Below are 20,615 nucleotides of genomic sequence, written 5' to 3'. Positions count from 1 at the left end.
GGGAGCAGTAATGCAGTTTTAACCAAAACCAGATAAATCAAACTTTATACAGAGCTTAGAATTTTTTTTTTAAATTTCATTAAAAATTTTAACTTTTTAATCTGATTTTTTAGAATTATTTTGGGTATATTTAATATATTTTTTTTTTGCTGACGGCTTTTGCGGGTTTTTTTCATATAACAAGTGCAATTTATAAAAACTGGCGTCGATTTTTTTAATTTTCCTTGCAAGTGGTATTGCGCATTTCTTCCATAATTCATGCTTGTATGGAAAAAAGCTTTTTCACTGTCACAAAAAAAAAAAATCTCAAAAATTAACGGGGTTTTGCAGTCGCTCAAAACTTGCACTTACACTAACATTTATTGGGCTACAAAACTGCATACTTAAAAAATTATAAAAAAAAAATCCGAATAAAAAGCTCAAAATTTTAATGAAAATTTTTAAAATTTTTCTAAGCTCTGTATAGAGTTTGAAAGTTTGATTTATATGGTTATGATTGAGGCATGCACCATATTTTTATGAAAAAATAACAAAAATTTTTTAACTTAAAAAAATTTTCGAACTGGTAGGCCATCGCTTTAGCTCATACTAGTTAATGAACTGGTATTTTTACTGACTGGTTTGGTTTTTCGCTTCAGGGTTCTTCTACGAATATCCGTATTTGTAAGCGCCAACATCATAAAGACAAAATGTTGATTGTTGGCGTTAAAACATGTGAAAAATATTTGTGTACTTTTTAATAAACAAATGGCAAGTATTATGACAATAAGCTGTTGAAAATTTAAAAAATAGCAAAAGAATTATTAGTGCGCAAGAGTGGCAAAACTGGTGCTGAAATAATGTTATGCATAGACTTAAGTACTTGTAGTTAGATGGCGAATTGGTTAGCTTTTGATAAAGCGTGGTTTGTGAAGGGGGAATTTTTTTTTTACAACTAGCTTTTACCCCCGGGGGTTTCCTCTTTCATGGAACGACATGCTTCTTAGCATCGCCTTAGAAGACGCTGCAGAATACCTTCTGAAATCCATAGTTGACGACCCGCTTAGTGTTGATGTGTGCCTTCAGTTATATCAGAATTGCGGGTATGATTCCTCGGTCCTCTCCAAACGGATATAACCCCAATAGTTCGTCAAATCGGAAAAAATCCTTCAATATTTAGCGCAGCTACAGTCCGGGGCCTCTTTTTGAGAATACTTTCCATTTCTGTAACCTACGTATGTAAGTTACTTAAGAGCCGACTGTGACGCGCCCGCGCCACTGGCCATAGGTCTTTATTTGCTCTGGAATTGGATCGCAGTTCTTTACCGCAAACGACGTGTCTTACATTAAGGCACCTCCAAATGTCGGTATCATCCAAACATCACAGCAGCCTAAAGGCTTTAGTCTTAAAAGTCTGAAACCCTCTTCCTCGAGATTCCAACCGTCCAGGCTATCTTCGAATCAGCAAAGGGAGGTAGTTTCGCCTATGCAGACTCTGCATTGCAGCATTGCTGTGCTACTACCCGAGGAAGAACCAATGTTTGGTGTCGTCCCAATGTCGCCTTTTTCGGACGTACAAGTGTGTTCTTGTCATATCTCCTGAGTATCACCATAGCCATACTCAGATAGCAGAATGCCGCCACAACTAGCTTAGGGATCAACAATCCAAAACCCTGGATGAAGGGCCATAATTTCGATGAGAAAGTCAGTGTCGTCATGCGGCGGTATAAAAAGCAGAATAACCAAAAGTTCCTTGTAAAGTCTAAAAATTTTCTGCTCAACGATACCAAACGCCAAAAAACGCCCCTTCTTCATTTGCGATTGCGTGTCCAAATATCATTGCGTGTTACGCCTTGTGCTGCACTTAATTACGCACACACACACACACACACAATACTCATAGCATGGCGTTGGCAAAGCACATTCATGTACTTACCAATATTTGTTAGCTTTATAAAGTTGTCACAAAGTTGCATTTAATTAAAAAAAAAAAAAAACAAAACGCCCCTGGGCGCGCACGCAGTATGCCGGCGCATAGTGGGAGAGCGCCATACATTTTTTGGGAAAAAATTATTAGAAGTTTTTGTGGCGCAAGTATATTTTTCATATGTAATTTTTATGAACATAAATCAAGAAAAATGCCAAAAAATGGGCCTGTTTGGTTTTTCTGGACTTAAATGAAATTTCGCTTATTCTTGCCATTGATTCGGATTGAGTGACTCTTCATACATACAGAAATATTGACTATATTTTAAAAATTTTGAAATGAGTGATCCAAAATGGCGGATCAAACATTAATGTTTTTTTTTTCTTAAATTGATCGAATTTTCTCGAAATCATATGAACCAATCCCGAGATAGGACCACCTAGAGGTCTTTAGATAACCCATAATGAAGAGAGCCTACGAAGTGGTATTTTTTTGCACTCAATTTTTTTTTTTGTGTGGCGGTGTAATCAGGGACCCAAAAAACCCCCGAATAACAAGTTTCGAGCGAATTCAATGAGTATTGGGTTTCAAAAGGCGTCACTCATCGGTTAAAAATAAGAATTGTTAAGGAATTTTTAATGCTATAATCGATTGTTTTTTACTTGAATCAATTTTGGAGTGAGGCGCTTCAGTTGACTTCAGTCCCGTGGCTTTATTGACTTAGTTTTCAAATTTGAAATTTTATTTTCTGTTCAATCTTTTGAAGGGTTTAGTATAAGTAATAAATATAATATAAATAAAATGGCTAGTAAATCTGACCATCACAAATATAAACTTTACCACTCATGGGCCACTGTGCGGCGGTAGCTCAGACGACACACGGACATACACTTTGCCTAATTCGGCGTACCGGCATTCCGGCATGCGACATTCACCAACATTAATCGAGCATACATTGTTAAAACAATAAATAAAATAAGCAGTACACCCTCGCCACGACCGCCACACCCACTCCGCGAGAATTTAGTTGCCCTTTTTTGGCTTACGGAAAACGTACGTGTGTTACATGGTAGGAAAGAGTGTTACTTACGGGTACCACATATTAAGGGAATTTCTGAAAAAAAAAAAACCAAAATGTCTCAATTCAAAAACGTCAAGAGTTGACTATTAATTTTACTTGCAATTTGCCCTTTTTGGGTGCGAAGCATTTTAATTGCTGCTTTTAGTTGATTAGAATAGTGAAAGTTGCTAGTATTCCTTATTCCATTTTTACTGCATTCTTCTGCAAGTTACAATAACTCCACTTCGCTTATTATGGGAAATTAAAATTCTAATCAGAAATGTCAATAATATTTCCATTTTGAGGTCGAGCAAAAAATGCAAGTTAAAATAACTCCACTTCGCTTATTATGGGAAATTAAAATTCTAACCAGAAATGTCAATAATATTTCCATTTTGAGGTCGAGCAATAAATTGAAGCGGCAATTTATGACAGCTGGTTTGCGCCCTACCATTTATGACTTTGGCCAGATGGCGATCATAAATGTAGTAGCGCTAAATAGGCATAAATAGTATAGCATTTAGAACCATAACTGTCTGTAATTATCTTATTTTCAAACATCGGCTTTTAATTAGTTTTCTTGCTTTACCGTTTTTGTTTGATTTATTTCAACCACTTGGCAGAAAATGTCCTTAACGCGACAAATGTCTATAATGCCCTATTCAAGAACTACTACTTTTTAGTTATTTTCTCTTTTTTGTCAGCTTCATTCAATATTTCCCTCATTTATTTATTCACCAATGTTTAACCTTGAAAATCTCATTTCGATTTTCGCCCTAGGTACTTGTTACTACATATCAATGCCAGCTCATACGTACCGCACAAGCGTTCCTCAATACTCATTCATTATTTGGCACAATTTCTGCACATGTACAGTAAGTACTCGGCCAAAATATCTCACTTGCCAAACCTTCAGAATGCTGCTTTGCGGTTGAATCCCTGCAGGAACAAAATTGCGTAATCGCAGTTGTTACCTTTAGAGGCTGAATATTTTCAAATATGGCTGACAGGGGCCATTTGGTAAAATCTTCCAAGCATAAACTCTTTAGAGACTTCCAAAGATTAATGTTCTTGAAAATAATAATTTAATATTATAAAAGATCTTGTAAAAGGTTCGCGTGCGCGCAATGCTCCTTGGGGATCGGCAAATGCATTAGCGACCTGCACCCTGATAAAATTTCTGTGTAGGCACATTCAACCCTTTCAGCTGGAAGGCTTCAAAAGGTTTTTGACAGAAGAATAAAACTACCAACTATACTTCCTTATCGAAACATTGCATTTTTGTCTTGAAAAATATAAAAATAAAAATAAATGGCTTTGAATAGAGTTTTAGCTGTTAGCAATGTTAATTTTAACTTATAGGTACGGTGACCGTTCGTACCGATTTTGGCGCGACAGTCCCAATTTTGAGAAAATTGTCCCGCTGAATATTTTGTAAAAATCGGGACGTTTTTCTCTTTGCTTTGTTTGAAAGAAAACTGTATGAAATGATGTTATGTCTTTTTATTCTAAAAACAAAATTGTATGTTCGGTTTCGATGCTTTAGAAATGCCCCGATTTTTGTCTACACAAATCTGGTCACCGTACATCTAGGCAAACAACTTTGATTAGTTCAAAGATAGTGTGAAGAAAACAGTTTTACTAAAAAGCAGAAAGCAAACCAAGCGTAACCAATTCAACACAATTTTCTTCTGAATATACATACATACATATACATTTATGGAACTTGGATGTTATAAAAATACTATAAACAAGCAGAATTTAGTCTCTTCTCTTGACGATCGAGAGATATAACTTCTATTGTATTGTAATCTATTAAGTTCCGGTCCAATCACCTCAAATGTTATTTAAACTTCCGTTTACCTAGCCTATCAAAAAGAAATTTATCTCATCAATCCAAATTTTTCCTACAGGGAATCTTTTTCAATACAGAATACGACGACCTGTGAGTGTATGCAGTTTTGTTTAAGTTCTCTTTTTTGAATGTCACCGCCAGCTATTCTCCCTGCTCTTTGGTAATTTCCTATTTACTTTAGATTGTATGCACTTCTTTAGAAATTTAATAGGTCAACCTGTATTGATGAGTTTCGAACGATTGAATGGTACTGCCTGTGAACACTTCAGTTTTAGAATGTGAAGAATATTAAATATTTGAGCAGAATTTTCACTTCTACCGCAGATAATTTTTGGAATATTTATTTCACTACGTTTGCTAAGAGCAATAAATTTTCATGGAATGTTGTTGGTTGAGAGGAAATAAATCTGTTTTTTTTTTTTACAAAGTAAATAGATGCAAGCCATGGGAAAAATGAATATGGTTTTTCATTTATTCGAATATATTGAATATGACGATTCGTAGCATAAATACATGAATTTTTTGCTGTATTTAGATTTTTCCAAAGATCTTGAAGTGGACAAACTAAAACGTGAATTTTATATATCAGACTTGAATTAATTCTGTCACCTTTCATGGCATTATCAGTACAGTAGAAGTTTTGACGTCACGAAGATCTCATAAAGAGAGTGGAAAAATAATCTCATATTAAGAAAATCCCGGCTGTCTCATCTGATATAATAGCATCTCAGTTCCTTATAATTATATATTTTTTAGTCTTTGAGTGATTATTGTTAGGCCAAATCCAGGGCATAACTTTCGATCAAAACAATGTTTTTTTTAAGGTAAACATGATTGCTTGACTTAACCGTTTCTTGGTAAATTCGGAGATCAAATTATGTATGAAGAATTAGTAATGTACAATTGTTTCACTTACCTACTCACTATGCACTTTTTTATATTTACCAGCTACTCACTTTATGCGTAATCAGACATTGAAAGGTGCACCCTGCGTCAAAAAATTTACTTTGACATTGAAAAAATTAAATAATGGGCGGTAACCAAGGGTAATGAACTATCGATCACTCGTCGCAAAACGTGTATGACTTTCTGTTTCTCAAATGCCATTTAGCATTATTGAATACGAAATATGTATGTATATGTCTTTTCACTTAAATAATATCGTTTCCAGTAACAGTGAAAAGATCAATCCAGCTTCAGATATTGACCTGCAGAAAGGCTGATTATCTCTGCCACCAGAAAACGGACTAGAATTTGCGAATTGTCTACTGAGATGCCTAGACCTTCTACAGAGAAAGCGCCTCTATACAATTGTTGGGCGTCTTACAGAAGTATATTGCTGACATTAATGATACCTGCTCTTGAAATTTTCTTTAAACATACCTGGGGTTGGATCTATACTGAATTAGGCAGCCGTATATTCTATTGGTTACACCCACTAAGTAGTGGCAGAAATTTATTAGAATGGTCGATCGACGAGTTAGTTGTGGTGTTCATAATAACGGTTGAAAGGTGACGTAGAGAGGAGCTAGCAGGAAAAAATAAGGGTCCGACGGGAATTGTATAAATTGGACTTGGAAATTACAAGCGAGATAAATGAATCTAAGCGTATTCTTCGAGAAACTTATGCAATAATGTGGATGACAGCCGTGGCTCCTCGAAGTTTAAGCATCTGAAGGATGATCGGGAAATCATGGTATTGGGCAGTGGTGAGGAGTGGCCCAATCTGTTCCCAAGTAATCTGGAATCGAGCACGCTTCCTATAAAGATTTCAGACCAATTAATCATTCCTCGTTCATTTTAAAAGCTCAACAAATCAGCATACCTACTGCAAGGGCAGATCGGTATAATCGGATTAACGCGGAGTTACCGAAAGGCTTTCAATAACGTTCTGCTTGAGGCAGTCGTAAACACACTAAATAAATCGCAAGTCGATGTCGACCTTGACAGGTGTATTTAACGCACACTTTGCAACAAATCTTTTACGGCAGAGTGGGCAGCGCTTTCATTCAAAGAGAAAATTCAGTAGATATGCCCCTCAAGAGAGAGCTTTTCTACCACTACTTTAGATTGTGATCGCCAACGATCAGCTGGAAACTCTGACAGTGACAGCAATCGGCATACTTGACAATCGCCGATGGCGTTCCAGCCTTGTATAGAATACAACGGCGGAAAAATTTTTGCGCTTCTGCTCCGGTTTTTTTAAGGATTAAAGGATCATTGAAACAGCTCGATGGACAGGAGAATTAAACCTAAAAAAGTTGTTAAATTTAATGCGTTTTTCTAAGGATTAAAGGATCATTGAAACAGCTCGATGAACAGGAGAATGAAACCTAAAACAGCTATTAAATTTAATACAATTTCAACAATTTCTTACTGTGTCTGCAATTTATTCTGAATTTGTAGTAGTCCGATCGGAGTTGGGTCCGGCTGTTTCGAGTCTTCTTTGGGAACTCGATTTCCTCGTTGAAGGTCCCTTTTTTTTGTTTAATTGAAATAAAGAACACCTTGTTTTGGGTCATATGAAAAGTCCATGCGGATTTTTGGCTAAATTTTTGAAAAAGTTTTCTTTATTGAAAATGTATTTTAATCAAGTGTGTACATATTGGCCATTCTTATCTATAACCTTTCAATTTTTCGGGTAAGTTCATAATTCCATCGGAAAAGAACTTCTGTAGTTTGTCGGCGAAAAACTTGGCCAAGTGATTTGCACCGGCTCTTCGCTCGTCCAATTTGTTACCATCAGAAACCGAAGCAAATGAAACTCGGATGTATGCAAGATCTGCGTTATACGTGCGTATGCATTAAAACTAACTTCCCAATCAAGTTTCCACACTTTGTTCTGAGTCTTCAAAGATGTGTATGGTCTGGATTGCCTCCTCTATCTGCTGACAGCTTGCATGCTTTGCTTGTTCAACCATTTGCATTATTTCATCCACTCTTCCAGTGACTGGCTGACCTAAACTAAATAAATATATTTCTCAGTGTAAGTGGGTTTCTTCAAATCGTTATCAGCGCAGTTTGTGTTCCGAAATAAAAAAAAAAAAAAATAAATCGAGACTGCCCAGATTTGTCTAATCATAAAGTAAATATTTTTGGTGTCCCATTTCTTTTGTCTCATACTAAAGAGAATATTTACAATCTAAATTGTGTAACTATTTTCAAGTTTTGAAGTATTTCAGACCGTTTAAAAATTATTAATTAATTAATTAATGGTAAATATTTTTGTGTGCATACAATTTTCCAAGATTTAATAGTTAGGTCAATAATCTTTGCGATCTTCGATTGAGTCATAAATCACAACAACCTTTACTTCGATTACTTACATATATGATAACTACTTACATATGAATGTATGTACATTTATACAAAAATATATATATATGTCAATGATGCATACAAATATATATATAGGTACATTTAAACAAAAAGCTCTGTATAAACTACGCGTATTTACTCATCCAACATTCCCTTCTTTTACTGCAATTAATTAATTAGTCAAAGTCAAGGCTCATAAAAATCGTTTTATTCTGTTCTTTGTTCTTTTAGCTTCCCGCTCCAACGACTGCTTCCAACTAAGAACGATATTTGAAGGTTAACAAAGAAGTCGAAGTTTTACGTTGATGCCAAAAATGTAGTTAGTGGTAATATACGGCTGCCAAGAAATTTCAAAAAACAATAAAAGAAAAAAGTAAAAAATTTCACAAAAATTTGTTTAAAAATAATATCAAAAAGTATGACATGTAAACCCAATAAAACAATAAAAAGCGAGAGGTGAATTCTAAAATCAATTGGAACTTATTAAGCTGGAGAAATATAACTCAACACATGTTCCACACGCCAGCCGATCGTGGAAGTAGACAGCTTTACCTGGAACCACTTGCTGGAAATGATAACAACCGTTATTAGCAGTGACACAAACCTTAGCTTAGTGAACGTCGATAAAGCAGTGTACGCGAAGTAATTTGAAAGCTGCTTGGCTGCTTGGTGTGTGGTTTGTGTATTGTACACGTACATGCTGCTTGTGGATCATCACAAAATCACACGATCATATAAGAGAACACGATATAAGTTCCAAACGGTGAAAACGACGACGTAGTGAATACACCAAAGCACCAGCAGCAAACAGCAAGCAAGAGCCAAATAGAGGAGGAACTGGGCTAGCCAACAATGGATTCCACAGATGGGCGCATTGTACGCGCTCCAGCGCGTCGCCGACGAAACGATGAGCAACTTGTCGATCGGGTGAGTACAAAAATGCATACATACATGTACATATGTATATATGTACATGAACATTTGTGTATACATCTGTAAGTACAATACATTTATCAAGTCCATGTTTTTTTATGGTTTTACAATTTTTTTCTGCTTGGAAAGAGTTAAAAAGGGGCGTTTAAATGTCGCTTATGACCACTAAAGATCACAGTATTGAGGTAGGCGTTGAATGCAAGAAAGATAGGACTATCAGCATGCTTCTCTTTGAACATTGTGTATCATCATGTACATATTATGTAAATTGGGAAAATTTTTCGTACTCCAATGTTATTTCAGAGATCACAACATCTTCTCATCACATTTATTTTCTAGACTTCTAGAGATCGAGCCAGCATTATCGATTTGCAAAGTCAGCAACGCTAACCGCTGAGCTAAGCACACCCGGTAAACTCTCGCTGCTTATCTTGATATTGAGGCTCTTTGTAAGGATGCGGCTCGATAAGTTTTAGAAGGTCTCGTTCGTCTTTGATTCACCAACACTCGTCTAACAATTAAAGGAGTATACAACCTGGGGACACGATCGAATAGCTTAAATTCTGAAATAGCCACCGGCCAGTTCTCCATCTTCCAGAATGTTCATCTTATTAGCGTCGACTCCTAAGTTGGAGAATAGCTTTGGTAGTGCTTGCCTTGCCTGGGCAAGCAAAAAGCTTCCAAACAAATTCAATAAGCAGTGAATTTAATGTCCAGAGCAGCGGCAAGCTAAGCAGTTTATTTGTCAATCTGGAAAGGCAAAGAAATGGGAATCGGTAGAGAAATGGCAGCAGATATCGTTTGCGAAAGTTTGGAAGAAATTTAAATTTTGGCTGGTTTTGTGACACGGCAAGAATGAAAATTTGTATGACCTCAAACTCCTTCAATTTCATCTTTCAAACTAATCAGGGATCGCTGGGACTACTCCTTCAAAATTCGAATTGAATTTTACACGGCCATATAAATTTTGCGGGAATATCAAATTCAGGCATCGCGGCTTAAAGGACCATTTTACGAGCTGTTGAAAGCTGCCTTTAAGTCGACAAATAGGTTTTGCAATAGGATTTGCACTGATTCTTTTTCTTTAACCTTTTCCAAGATTGGGCGTATTGTGAATACCCAAAACACTCGGCAAGACCTTGTAAGCACAATTTAGAACTTCACATAGTTCCACAAAAATCGGTCTAAATCTCAGAATTTCTCATAGTTTGGCTTGACCATAGCCCAGTCACAAAAATTTCAATTCTACTTTCTTCTAATATAAACTGTTATCAGCTACCGATGCATCCACAGTATCAGCTTCTCACCGTCGTACTGACATATCTGTGCACTACGTTAAGTTTGAGCTCAAGTAAGATTATAGGGACTGTTCTTGTAAATACTACACGCAAGGTGGACGCAGAGGCTCGGGGATTTTCCAGCAAACTGTACCTACATGTCCTAAAATCAGCCTTATATTTTGCCGAATCAAGGTAGACGCTCTTGTAAGGCGGCCTCTAAGCTGTCTAGGTCTTCGAAGAAATATTTTAGTTTAGAGGCCCAGACAACTGCAACATTTTACTTTACACATTTTATGTAGTTCTTTACCGAGATTCTCCTCTAATTTGTGATGAGCCGGTTGCTGGGATCGCACAAATGGAAGGACCTACAGTTTTAACGTCGCGAACGGCATAACGTTTTTTACGAGAAGCTCTGTTGTGGCTGAAATATACTTCGAGTTTTCTGCCTGAAACTTAATTGGATGGATCCTACTGGGTAGTATGCACACCTCTAGCTACTCTGCCACGGCGGCTGCCTTCGAGAAATGTTTCATCAGAAGTCTACACCGCATTCCATACAGTGTTAGACGTTCTCGAAAGAAGCACTTTCTGTTCCTCGGCATACATAAATCTGTATACTGGCCACCGAACTTAGCTACCATGTTTCCGTGCGGTTAATAATCCTATGAAAAGATTTTTGGCATGTTTGGTTAGTCTCAGCAGATTCCTTGTTCCCCATTCCTCTAGCGATCGAGATACTTAATAACTACTCTGGCCCTCCTTGGCTTTTGCGATGAGTCTCAGGTGGATTACATACTTGGAATCGTGCTTCTATTTACCTTTGCAGCAGGCCGATTTCTCCCACACTTGATGCTCCTTCTTGCCCATAGGCAAAGACAAGGATGTAGGCGAAGACACAGATAATGATAGGTATAAAGATAACCACAGAGATAAAGACAAAGACAAAGACGCAGTCATAGGCAACTACAAAGCGAAATAGATGACGACAAAGATAAAGATAAAGATAAAGATAAAGATAAAGATAAAGATAAAGATAAGGATAAGGATAAGGATAAGGATAAGGATAAAGACAAAGATAGAGATAGAGATAGAGATAGAGATAGAGATAGAGATAGGGATAGGGTTAGGGACGACAGCCTCAGTTTTTTTTTTGAAGTGGAACTCAGTCACTCAGTGAAATGACGTGAAGCAAGTCAACATAAAATCTATCGCAAAAAGGTCAATATATGGCGCAGTGAAAACAAGTCTTTACGTCGTTCACTTTTATAGAAGCCCATGATTACGTACATATTTGCCACTTTTATTACATGAGAAAAATTTCAATTGAATTACCACAACATAAAAGTAACAACGGAGACAAAATTGCATTCAGTAAAAACGCTGTCTGCTTTTAATTATTATTTTCTAACTATCTAATAAACTTTCAGACGTTTCCCATTTAAATGACATTAGAATTAATAAAGTTATATTAAAAAACAGCAGAAAATTGCCATTAACTATTATTAAACCGCAATATCGACAAGATTAAGAATTTTCTCCTTTCATTGAATTCTTTGCATGCAAAAAGTGCCACCGCTCGCTCGTCTTTTAGATGGAGGCTTTGTGAAGACGCTAAGCGCTCGCTTCTGCTGCTGCTGTTGCCACTATCATCTAACTACTGTTGCTGCCATTCCGCACCTCCTTCCCCCATAAACCACACAATTCTTTGCGTCCAACTGCTAATGCGGCGAATGCCAATGCACTCAAATGAGTTTAATATGAAATGCAAATACGTATGTACGTACGTACGGAGCATTTTATATGGCATACGGAAATCCACAATGGTTAGAAATTTATACGCATTTGTGCGCTTTTTTCGCTACATATTTTTAATAAACTTGGCTTTTTATCTTTAGCTTTGTTGATATTTTTTTGTTCTAGGCATTGCAACCAGCTACATTACCGTTCATTTGTCTGTCCCATTGTTGGATGGTCGATCACACATTGATTTGAGTTCCCGCGTGCTGTGCTGCTGCTGTTTTTGATTTATTTAACTGGGTTTCTTGTGCGTTTATGCCACAACTATTATTATTGCTTTTGTTGTTTTATTTGTCACTTCGCTGTTGTTGTTGTTGTTGTTGGTCTCTTGTTTTGTCTTGCCTTGCATTGCCTTGTCTTTCACCAACGGCAGCGACGGAACTGTCGTTGTTAGACAACTTTTTCCAATCCAATCTCCAAGACTTCTTGTGTGCCGCTAACTAACTACGAGAAAAGTATTGGCTTTGGCAAATAAATGGTGCGATAAAATTGCAATTGTCTCCTTTTGTCGTCGACATCGTCAGCATCGACAACATTGTTGTATTGTCGGTTGTTTTTTGTTGTTGTTATTGCTGTTGCTGAATTCATCATCGCCTGCTTGATCGCCTGCCGCTTGCAATGTGCAACACTTAATGGCAATTTTCTCTTTGACAACAAACTGAACTCAATTGTCAGCTGCAAATCCAAATACCTTTGGCCGCATACGTATGTAAGTGTCGTTGTGTTGTACGCCGAGGTGAAACGTGTTTGGTTACGGATTTGCCTTGATACCTCATCCAATGGCAATTGCGACTGTTCGACTTTCTGTCAAGAAAAATGAAAACTGTGATAGATTACTTGGTTTGTTCCATAAAGCAATCGTTGTAGATGTGCTAGAGGAAATACCTTTTTTTTTGTTACAATTTATTGTTGACAAGTGATTTAAATTAGCAGTTTAATTTGTATTAATCCTTGTAGAAGAAGCATAGTTTTAGAACCTTCTTAGAGGGATATCCCGCCTACTCCTACAACTGCAAATCTTCACAAAGCCTTATCCAGATGTACTATAGAAACCAGGCGAGCAATAAGAACAATAACTGGGAAGAAGAATGCACCCGCCTTGCTTTCTGCCTACTCCCAATGAACAGAAGACGCAGTGCCGAGAGTTTAGATCTTCTCCATCTGAGTGGAAGCTTGCAAAAAAGCGATTCATCCGGTGATCAATCGGACGAATGTGGGACTAGTTAGATCGCTACAAAGCCTCTAAGGTAGACGGCATTACCTTACCCTTGGTGCTCTCGAAGCAGGTTGAGTGTCTCCGACTGCCACACCGCGAAAACATCATGAGGGACTGTTTGTCTCTATTTTATCTATCTGGCAACTGTCTTTCAACACACAAAAGTCTTTCGTAAGACAATTGTCAATTCTGGCAACTTTCTTGAAATCTCTTTACTTACTGTCTTTCGAAAGACTAAATAATTGAAAGATTTGCCAACTAGGAGGTCTTAGAGTTGTGCTGTTCGCCGTTTAGCAATACTGTTTAAATTACATTCGATTAAAAAATATATATTTTTCTTTTTTTAACAATAAAAACAAATAAACAAGGGGAAATTATACCAAAATGAAAAATAACAGAAAATAAGATAAAGCGAAAATAAAGTAAAAATATTTTTAAAAATTAAATGAAATTAAATTTAATTTAATTTTTTAAATTAAATTATTTTTAAATTTTTTTCTTTTTAAAACAATAAAATCTAAAACTTTAATTAGAAAAAGAAATTAATTGAATCAAAAAAGAAGAAAATTGTACTTAATAAATAAATACAATTAAAAAAAAAAATTTTTAATTTCTAAAATCTAAAAATTTAAAAATAAATTATATTACAAAAGACAAAAAATAAAGGGGAAAAATATATCCAAAAAACTAAATGAAATTAAAAAAATATTATGCTTTTAAAATCAATAACATCTAAAATTTAAAAGAAAATTAAATTCAGGGAAAAAATTACTAAGTAAAAAAAGAAAAAAATGCATAAAACAAGTTTTCAAAAATTAAATTCAATTAATTTTTTTTTTATTTAATGACAAAAAGGAAGAAATTTTTCACAACAAGTGGTGAATGAGAGATCTCTTTTACTACGACTTTTATGCTAGATTAACATCTTGCCATCTGTATTTCATTTGTCTTATGAAAGAGTTTTTACTATCTTAACCAGAATTGTCCTGTACGTATACCCTTCTTTATACAAAAAGCCATAGAAACTTTAGCCCAAAATATCCTGAGATCGATGTGCACTATGATAGCTGTACTAATGGATGTGACCTTGAGGGGTGAGGCTTGGGTTTCGAAAACTACTTCAGCAACATTGAGACAGTCTTTTATCAAACATCAACGGGAAGCGAGGCGCACATGTCCGACGGCAGTACTGTAGGTAATTCTTTCCCTTAAATATCACCTTATGTAAGGCATCCAGCCAAGAGTATAGTACGCACTAGGGATGTTAATCCCGGGTGTTTTGAAGTAAAGGAGATTGTTGATAAACTCTTGAAGAAAGGAGTATCAATCCTTTTCATCGGCCCAGAGGCTTTCGGTGGCTCAGGAATAGGGGCACTCTATGCCCTGGCCCGCTTAGAGGACGAGGCTCAAAGAAATGGCTATTGGAATAATATACCAGGTCTAGAGCAACTCAAAACACTTTTAGGAACATACAACCTAAAATGCTTTAAGGAATGTATGAGCTTAGCCAAAAATAATTTAGGAATTATTACAAGAATCCTGACAGCACATTGCAGGCTGCACTATGCCTAAGCAGGGAATTAACTCGAAGGAGCGATGCAGATTTGGTAGGACAGATATCGTGACTCCACAGAACATATTTGAAGGGTGTTCTGCTCTGATGCTCTAACGCAAAAGACACCTGGGTGAGCATTTACTAACCGAGGGCGAAGTAAAAATCCGTAGATTTAGGCTCCATGCTAAAGTTTCTCTCGGTCGTCTTTAGAAGGCATAAAGTTAAGGATATGAATGGGGTATAACTTTGATTAGTTTGCTGATCTACTCTTTAAGATATTTTTCTTAATGATTCAAACTCTTAAAATTGACTGCATTCCTGCTAATTTATAACCTGGTGTTGCCGGTGACTAAATTAGGCCTTCGAAGATCACATCCATTATTAAAATCGTTTCGTTCACTTACGAGTTCAATTTCTTTCGAATTTCTTGTCGCACTCAATTTGCTTAAATTTTATTTCACTTTATCTTACCACCATCTCTAAAAAAAATCCGCATCATAATTTCACAACGCAAATTTTCACTTTCAAAACCACACTCTACTTTTCTTATTTATTACAAAATTACCGAAACGAGCAATAAAAGTTCAGGCACCTGTCTCTCGTTACAATTGAGGGGGCGTAAATGCATTGATGCCAATTTTATGAATAGATAAGAAAAAGCATTGAAAAAACAAATGAAACAGATGTTAAAAACACTTTAAAAATGCATTCACTTTGTGTTGGCAGTCTCGCACATTTTCCACGCCGACTGCCGCCTGGTTGACTGATGACTACACCAGCTTGGCTGGCATCACATATGCATCGCATCGCACTGGAAAGCGTTACGGTGGGCGTTGCTATAATTTTACACCACGTTGAACTTTCGTTTTCTTTGCACGCCTTCGTATGATTTTGTGTGATTTTATTTTGTTGAAAATTATATGAAGTAACGCTAACCTATGAATTATTAAACGGGGGAATTCGTGAAGCGATTTTTGTAGTAATTTTTTTTTGTTTGTATTTGAATAAATTTAGAGTTTTGGAAAACCCAGTTTTTAATTTTTTTTATTTTCATAAAACAAAAATGCAGAAAACAATATGGATATGTCGGAAGCTAATGGTTAGATATCAAATCCAATTTAGCAAGATGAATTCACGATACCATCCATTACCAAACCCATTCTTATATGGGGCGTTCCATACCAAAACGTTTCAAATTTTTAGGGTTGATGCATAAACATAAAAAATAAATAAATATGAAATTTTAGCTTGATTAATACATTTTTTATGAACTTTACAGAACAAAAACAAAAACAATTCGATTTAATAGTTTTCCAAATATCTCGAGAACGGAGAAAAAAATCACACATAAACACATCAAAATTCTCTATGAAAAAATATTTTTAAAATCTCTTTTCTTGAAAAATTTTTCACATACAAATTTAAAAAAAAAAAATAGTTTTTGAAAATATATCTCACAAAAAAAATATGAAAAAAATCACAATGGTAGCTCTGAGCACTGCGCAACATTTCAGTATAGTATTGTGTAAAATAATAAGAATTTCAATTAGTTATCATTGAAGATAAAGTAGTTTATAAATTACTTTCAACTTAATTAAATTTCCTGCAGGGTATGTACAGTAAACCACATGTAGAAGGGTACATTCAGATAACGAAGATCACGAGGTTGTCTAACGACACGTGGATCAAAGAGGCCCTGTAACTAAAGAGCGGTCTATTAGATTAGAGCGCCTTCATCGCGGTAACTAGGTGAGCTGATCGCTTCTTTAAATATCAATCTATACTAATCTTTGCCATCAAGTTGCCTAAAGACTAGAGGAGTCATATAAAAACTCAACATAATAGGTATTACTCAATATTTGTTTATAATTGTGCAATTCAACTAAATTAAATATTCAAGTTCAACGCACGCCACATTTCGCCAAACAATTAATGCAATTGCAATAATAAGCAATTTTTTTCAAAGCAATAACAAATGCCATTTAAGAAATACGTAAAGGAAATAATGAAGAAAAATTAGGCTTTGCCAGAGCGGGAGAAAAATTTTCGCACAGCTGATCGCGCAAAGATGAGTAAACGATCGCGCAGAAACATAACAAAAAAAAAATCTTAAAACCTTGATTGAGCGCCAGCGAAATGGGAAGAGCGAAATGAACGAGTTTTCATGCAGGTGTGCTCTCAACGCTCAGTGCTTGTGGCGTAACTTTCTTCATACCTGTACAGAGGTTAGATGGCGAACACACGAACCCATTTTTAGTTTGTTTGCTGCTCCCAACACATTCACGATTTTTCTAATGCGATCATCATGGCGCTCTGGAGTGTGCCCCACTACTTACACTAGTACTATTTAAAATTTCCCAATACCCCAATAACAGCAGCTCTCCTCTGCTGCGCTGCGCTCTGCTTGACTGAAGGCGCAGTGAAGGTAGTGATGATGTGGAAAACGTGTGTGTGGCTCAATTGTGCGCGCGTGTGTGTATGCCTATTAAAGCCCCACATTTTTTATGTTTTTCTTTTTTGCTTTCTTTTGTTACTTTTCCGCAATAATAGCCGCCTTTTTCTCCCATTCTGTTGTTTATCCACTTCGCGCTCATTGTTGCTCTTTTGTGTGCGGCTGCGGCGAACGCATACCTACAAACATTTTTTGTATTTTTCTCCAGTTCGTTTCTGGATTTTACTCGCTGCGGCAGCGACTTTATTTTTATAGTCATTTTCATTTTTCCCATCCACCAGGCGTTTGAAACTTTACTTGCGCTCGTCGCCCGCTCCTCAGTTGTTTTGTCCGAGAGGTGATCGCTCTGTTGTTGTCTCCCCATCTACATCCATTTTGTGTTGTTGTTATTTTTTCGTGTTCACATACATTTTTGTTGCCGTTTGTGGCGCGTCGTTTGCTACTCTTTGACTGACGCTGCCTCCAACTCCCTGCCCGCCGACCGCCTGCCCGCCGACTTGGTGCCTCCTCTGTTGCTCTGCCTGCTTTTGGTGGCGTTGCGTTGCTGCTGGTTGGTGGCACAGCTTGGCTGGAGCAGCAGTATGTGGCGCTTATTGCCTGCTAGTCGCTAATATTAACGATCAGTTGGCCGCCTGTGTTTGTTTGCCTCAGACTCATTTCGAATTCACACACGAAAAGTGGTTTGTTGTACGTGCGCCGGTCGATCTAATCTACTAAAACCGTTCCCATTCCCCTTTCCTATACAAACAGCGTGCCGCCCGCGCCCGCGCCGCCTGTTGTGTGTACCGCCACCTAACGCCTACAAAATTGCAAACGCGGCGATCGCTTGCTAAAAAACCTTGTGACTAGTGACTTTTCGGCACTGCTTTAACGCTTCGCTACGAACGCTGGCGAATTTTGTGTTGTGCAAATTTAGGAAATGATTTAATTCAACAATCCGTAAAGAATAAATTGAAATTTAAATTTTTCAGAGATTAGAGTAAAAAAAACGAAAAGTTCTTGAAAAATGCTCTACAAGGTGTACATTTTTTTTTGCTGTGATAAAAATAAAGAAATTTGAAAAAAACTTGTGTTCAGCTAAATATTACAAATCAGCAAAAAATACTTGAATAAAAAACCACAATGTTTTATTCAAATTGTATTTAAAAATCAACAAAAAAATTTTAAAATTAAACCGAAAAACTGTATTTGACGAACAACGTTTAGACTTTAAGAATCAAGCCGAATTAAAAAAATGTATTCAGCTAAAATTAAAGGAAAAAAGAAGTTTTTGTTCAGCTTAAACTTAAAAATCGAAAAACAATTTAACAAAAAAAATAAAAAAATGTATTCTGCTACAAAATTTTAAATTTATGAAATAAACCGAATTAAGAAAAATTGATTTGGCCAAAACTAAAATCAACAAAAAAAAATTAAAAAAATTCGAAGTTTTTTCAGTTAAAAGTTAAAACAAAATTTAAGTAAAAACCGAAAAAAATGTTACTCAACTAACAATTTAAAATTTTCAATTCATTAGCGGTTTATGTATGTATTTGCGAATTGGAAGAATTAGGAAAAAATTGCATCACACTTGACATATTTTCTGAGAGGTAGAGAGTGAAAATTAAAAAAAAAACATGTTAGAAATTCGTGAGAACGTTTTTTAAGCTGCAAACTTTTTGCTGTGATGACACTTAAAAACTTAACAAAATAGGTAATTTGAAATAATCAGAACAAAAAATTTTTAATTTGATGAATTGAACAGTTTGCTGGAGTCGATTTCCAGATGATTAAAAATTTATTTGTGAACTGGCAGAATTGGAAAAAACTCGGGAAAAATTTTACCATAATTTGTTCGAGAATTAACATAGATAAGAAAGCAGTTTAAAAACTAGTGAACAATTCTTATCGAGCTGCAACATTTTTTTTGGCATAAAGTTTAAAAAAAATATATATATAAAAAATTATAAATATTAAAAAAAAAAAATAAAATAAATTTATAAAAAAAAAATTAATAATATCAAAATAATTTTGTTTAGCTTAAATTTGTTTCGGTAAATTAAATCATGAACTTAATTTTCAGTAGAATACACATTTGTTTATTAAAAGAATTGTGAAAAAGTATATCGAAAATGAAATTTTCTCAGGGTTTCAAGAGATTGTATCAAAAGTTAAAACTTTGTGACAAAATTCATAAAATTAATTTGTAAGAAAAACACACAACCGACTTCCAATGCTCATATAACATTTTTAGAGTACCGTTAATTTCTTTATAATCCAATGATCGGAACTAAATCAAATTAGTATGGGACCACGGTTCACGAGGTCCAAAGTTATCCGGTAACATACATAAAAAAATTTCAAAATATTCCGATCAATTGATAACTTCCTTTTTTTTAAAGTCCGTTAAAAATGACGATGATGATGTAAAGTAAAAAAGATACAAACATTTAAAAATACAAAAAAATAAGTAATTTTTTTTATATAATTTGATGAATTAGGTAAACAGTATAGGTTTAGTATAGAGATTTTAAAAAGTAAAAACTAAAAATAAAAGTATGAGAATAATAAACCTAGGAAAAAATATGATTAATAAAAGCATAAAAAAATAAAAATAATACGACTCTTACAAAACCTCATACAATCATTATTTAATTGGACCGCTTAACTTTACTGTGTTGTTATTTTGTGCTTTGTCTCTTTTCATAGACATATGTATATTAGGGCGATCTTTAAAACACCAACATATAAATTTTGTTTGAGGCATCCCTTTATTTTTTTCTACGTTTAAAATCAAGACAAAAACGAAAATTAAAAATTTTAAACAAATTTGTATGGGTCGCTACCAGGTTTTTAAATATTTTAATTTTTCTTCAAACACGAAAATTCGGCAAAGTCTGATACATATATTTTACATATGATAGAAAATTATGTATATAATTTCATAAAGTTGCTAAGTTATAGCCGGTCAAAGTCAAAATTTTGTAGTTTTTTCGCAATATTTATTATTATTATTTTTTTTTTTTTGAAATTCGTTGTGTTCACATTTTCTAAGAACCACCCTAATGTATGTACACATGTAATCACATACCCAAAGCGAAATGAATTTTCTATGCTGTAACATTATGAATTATTTTTATCCTCTTTTTTCAACATTTTTCGCGTATTACCAAGCTCTTTGTAGTTCGCTTCGCAATTTTTGCAATTGTTACTACTTTTGCTTTACAGGAGTTTTGTTTGCAATTGTTAATACACTTTACCTTT

The 20,615-nt window shown here is 35.3% G+C and overlaps 1 protein-coding gene and 1 long non-coding RNA gene across 2 annotated transcripts in view; both read left to right on the top strand.

Annotated features, from left to right (window-relative positions):
• LOC118741092 overlaps positions 1 to 8,539 on the top strand; it is a 102,665-nt gene extending 94,126 nt beyond the window's left edge. The window contains exon 3 of the long non-coding RNA XR_004993224.1: positions 8,371 to 8,539. This is a non-coding gene — a long non-coding RNA (uncharacterized LOC118741092). The remainder of the gene's footprint in view (positions 1 to 8,370) is intronic.
• Positions 8,540 to 8,544: 5 nt separating this feature from the next.
• LOC118742028 overlaps positions 8,545 to 20,615 on the top strand; it is a 135,793-nt gene continuing 123,722 nt past the window's right edge. Inside the window, exon 1 of the mRNA XM_036473995.1 lies at positions 8,545 to 9,066. Coding sequence (XP_036329888.1) covers positions 8,992 to 9,066 — 75 coding nt within the window. The 5' untranslated portion in view covers positions 8,545 to 8,991. The remainder of the gene's footprint in view (positions 9,067 to 20,615) is intronic.

The sequence above is a fragment of the Rhagoletis pomonella genome, unplaced genomic scaffold (genome assembly GCF_013731165.1).
Source record: "Rhagoletis pomonella isolate Grant_MI unplaced genomic scaffold, Rhpom_1.0 Rhpom_scaffold_00006, whole genome shotgun sequence".
Classification (NCBI taxonomy): Eukaryota; Metazoa; Arthropoda; class Insecta; order Diptera; family Tephritidae; genus Rhagoletis; species Rhagoletis pomonella.
Note: the sequence above shows the minus strand (reverse complement) of the source record. Positions and strands in the feature narration are given on the sequence as shown.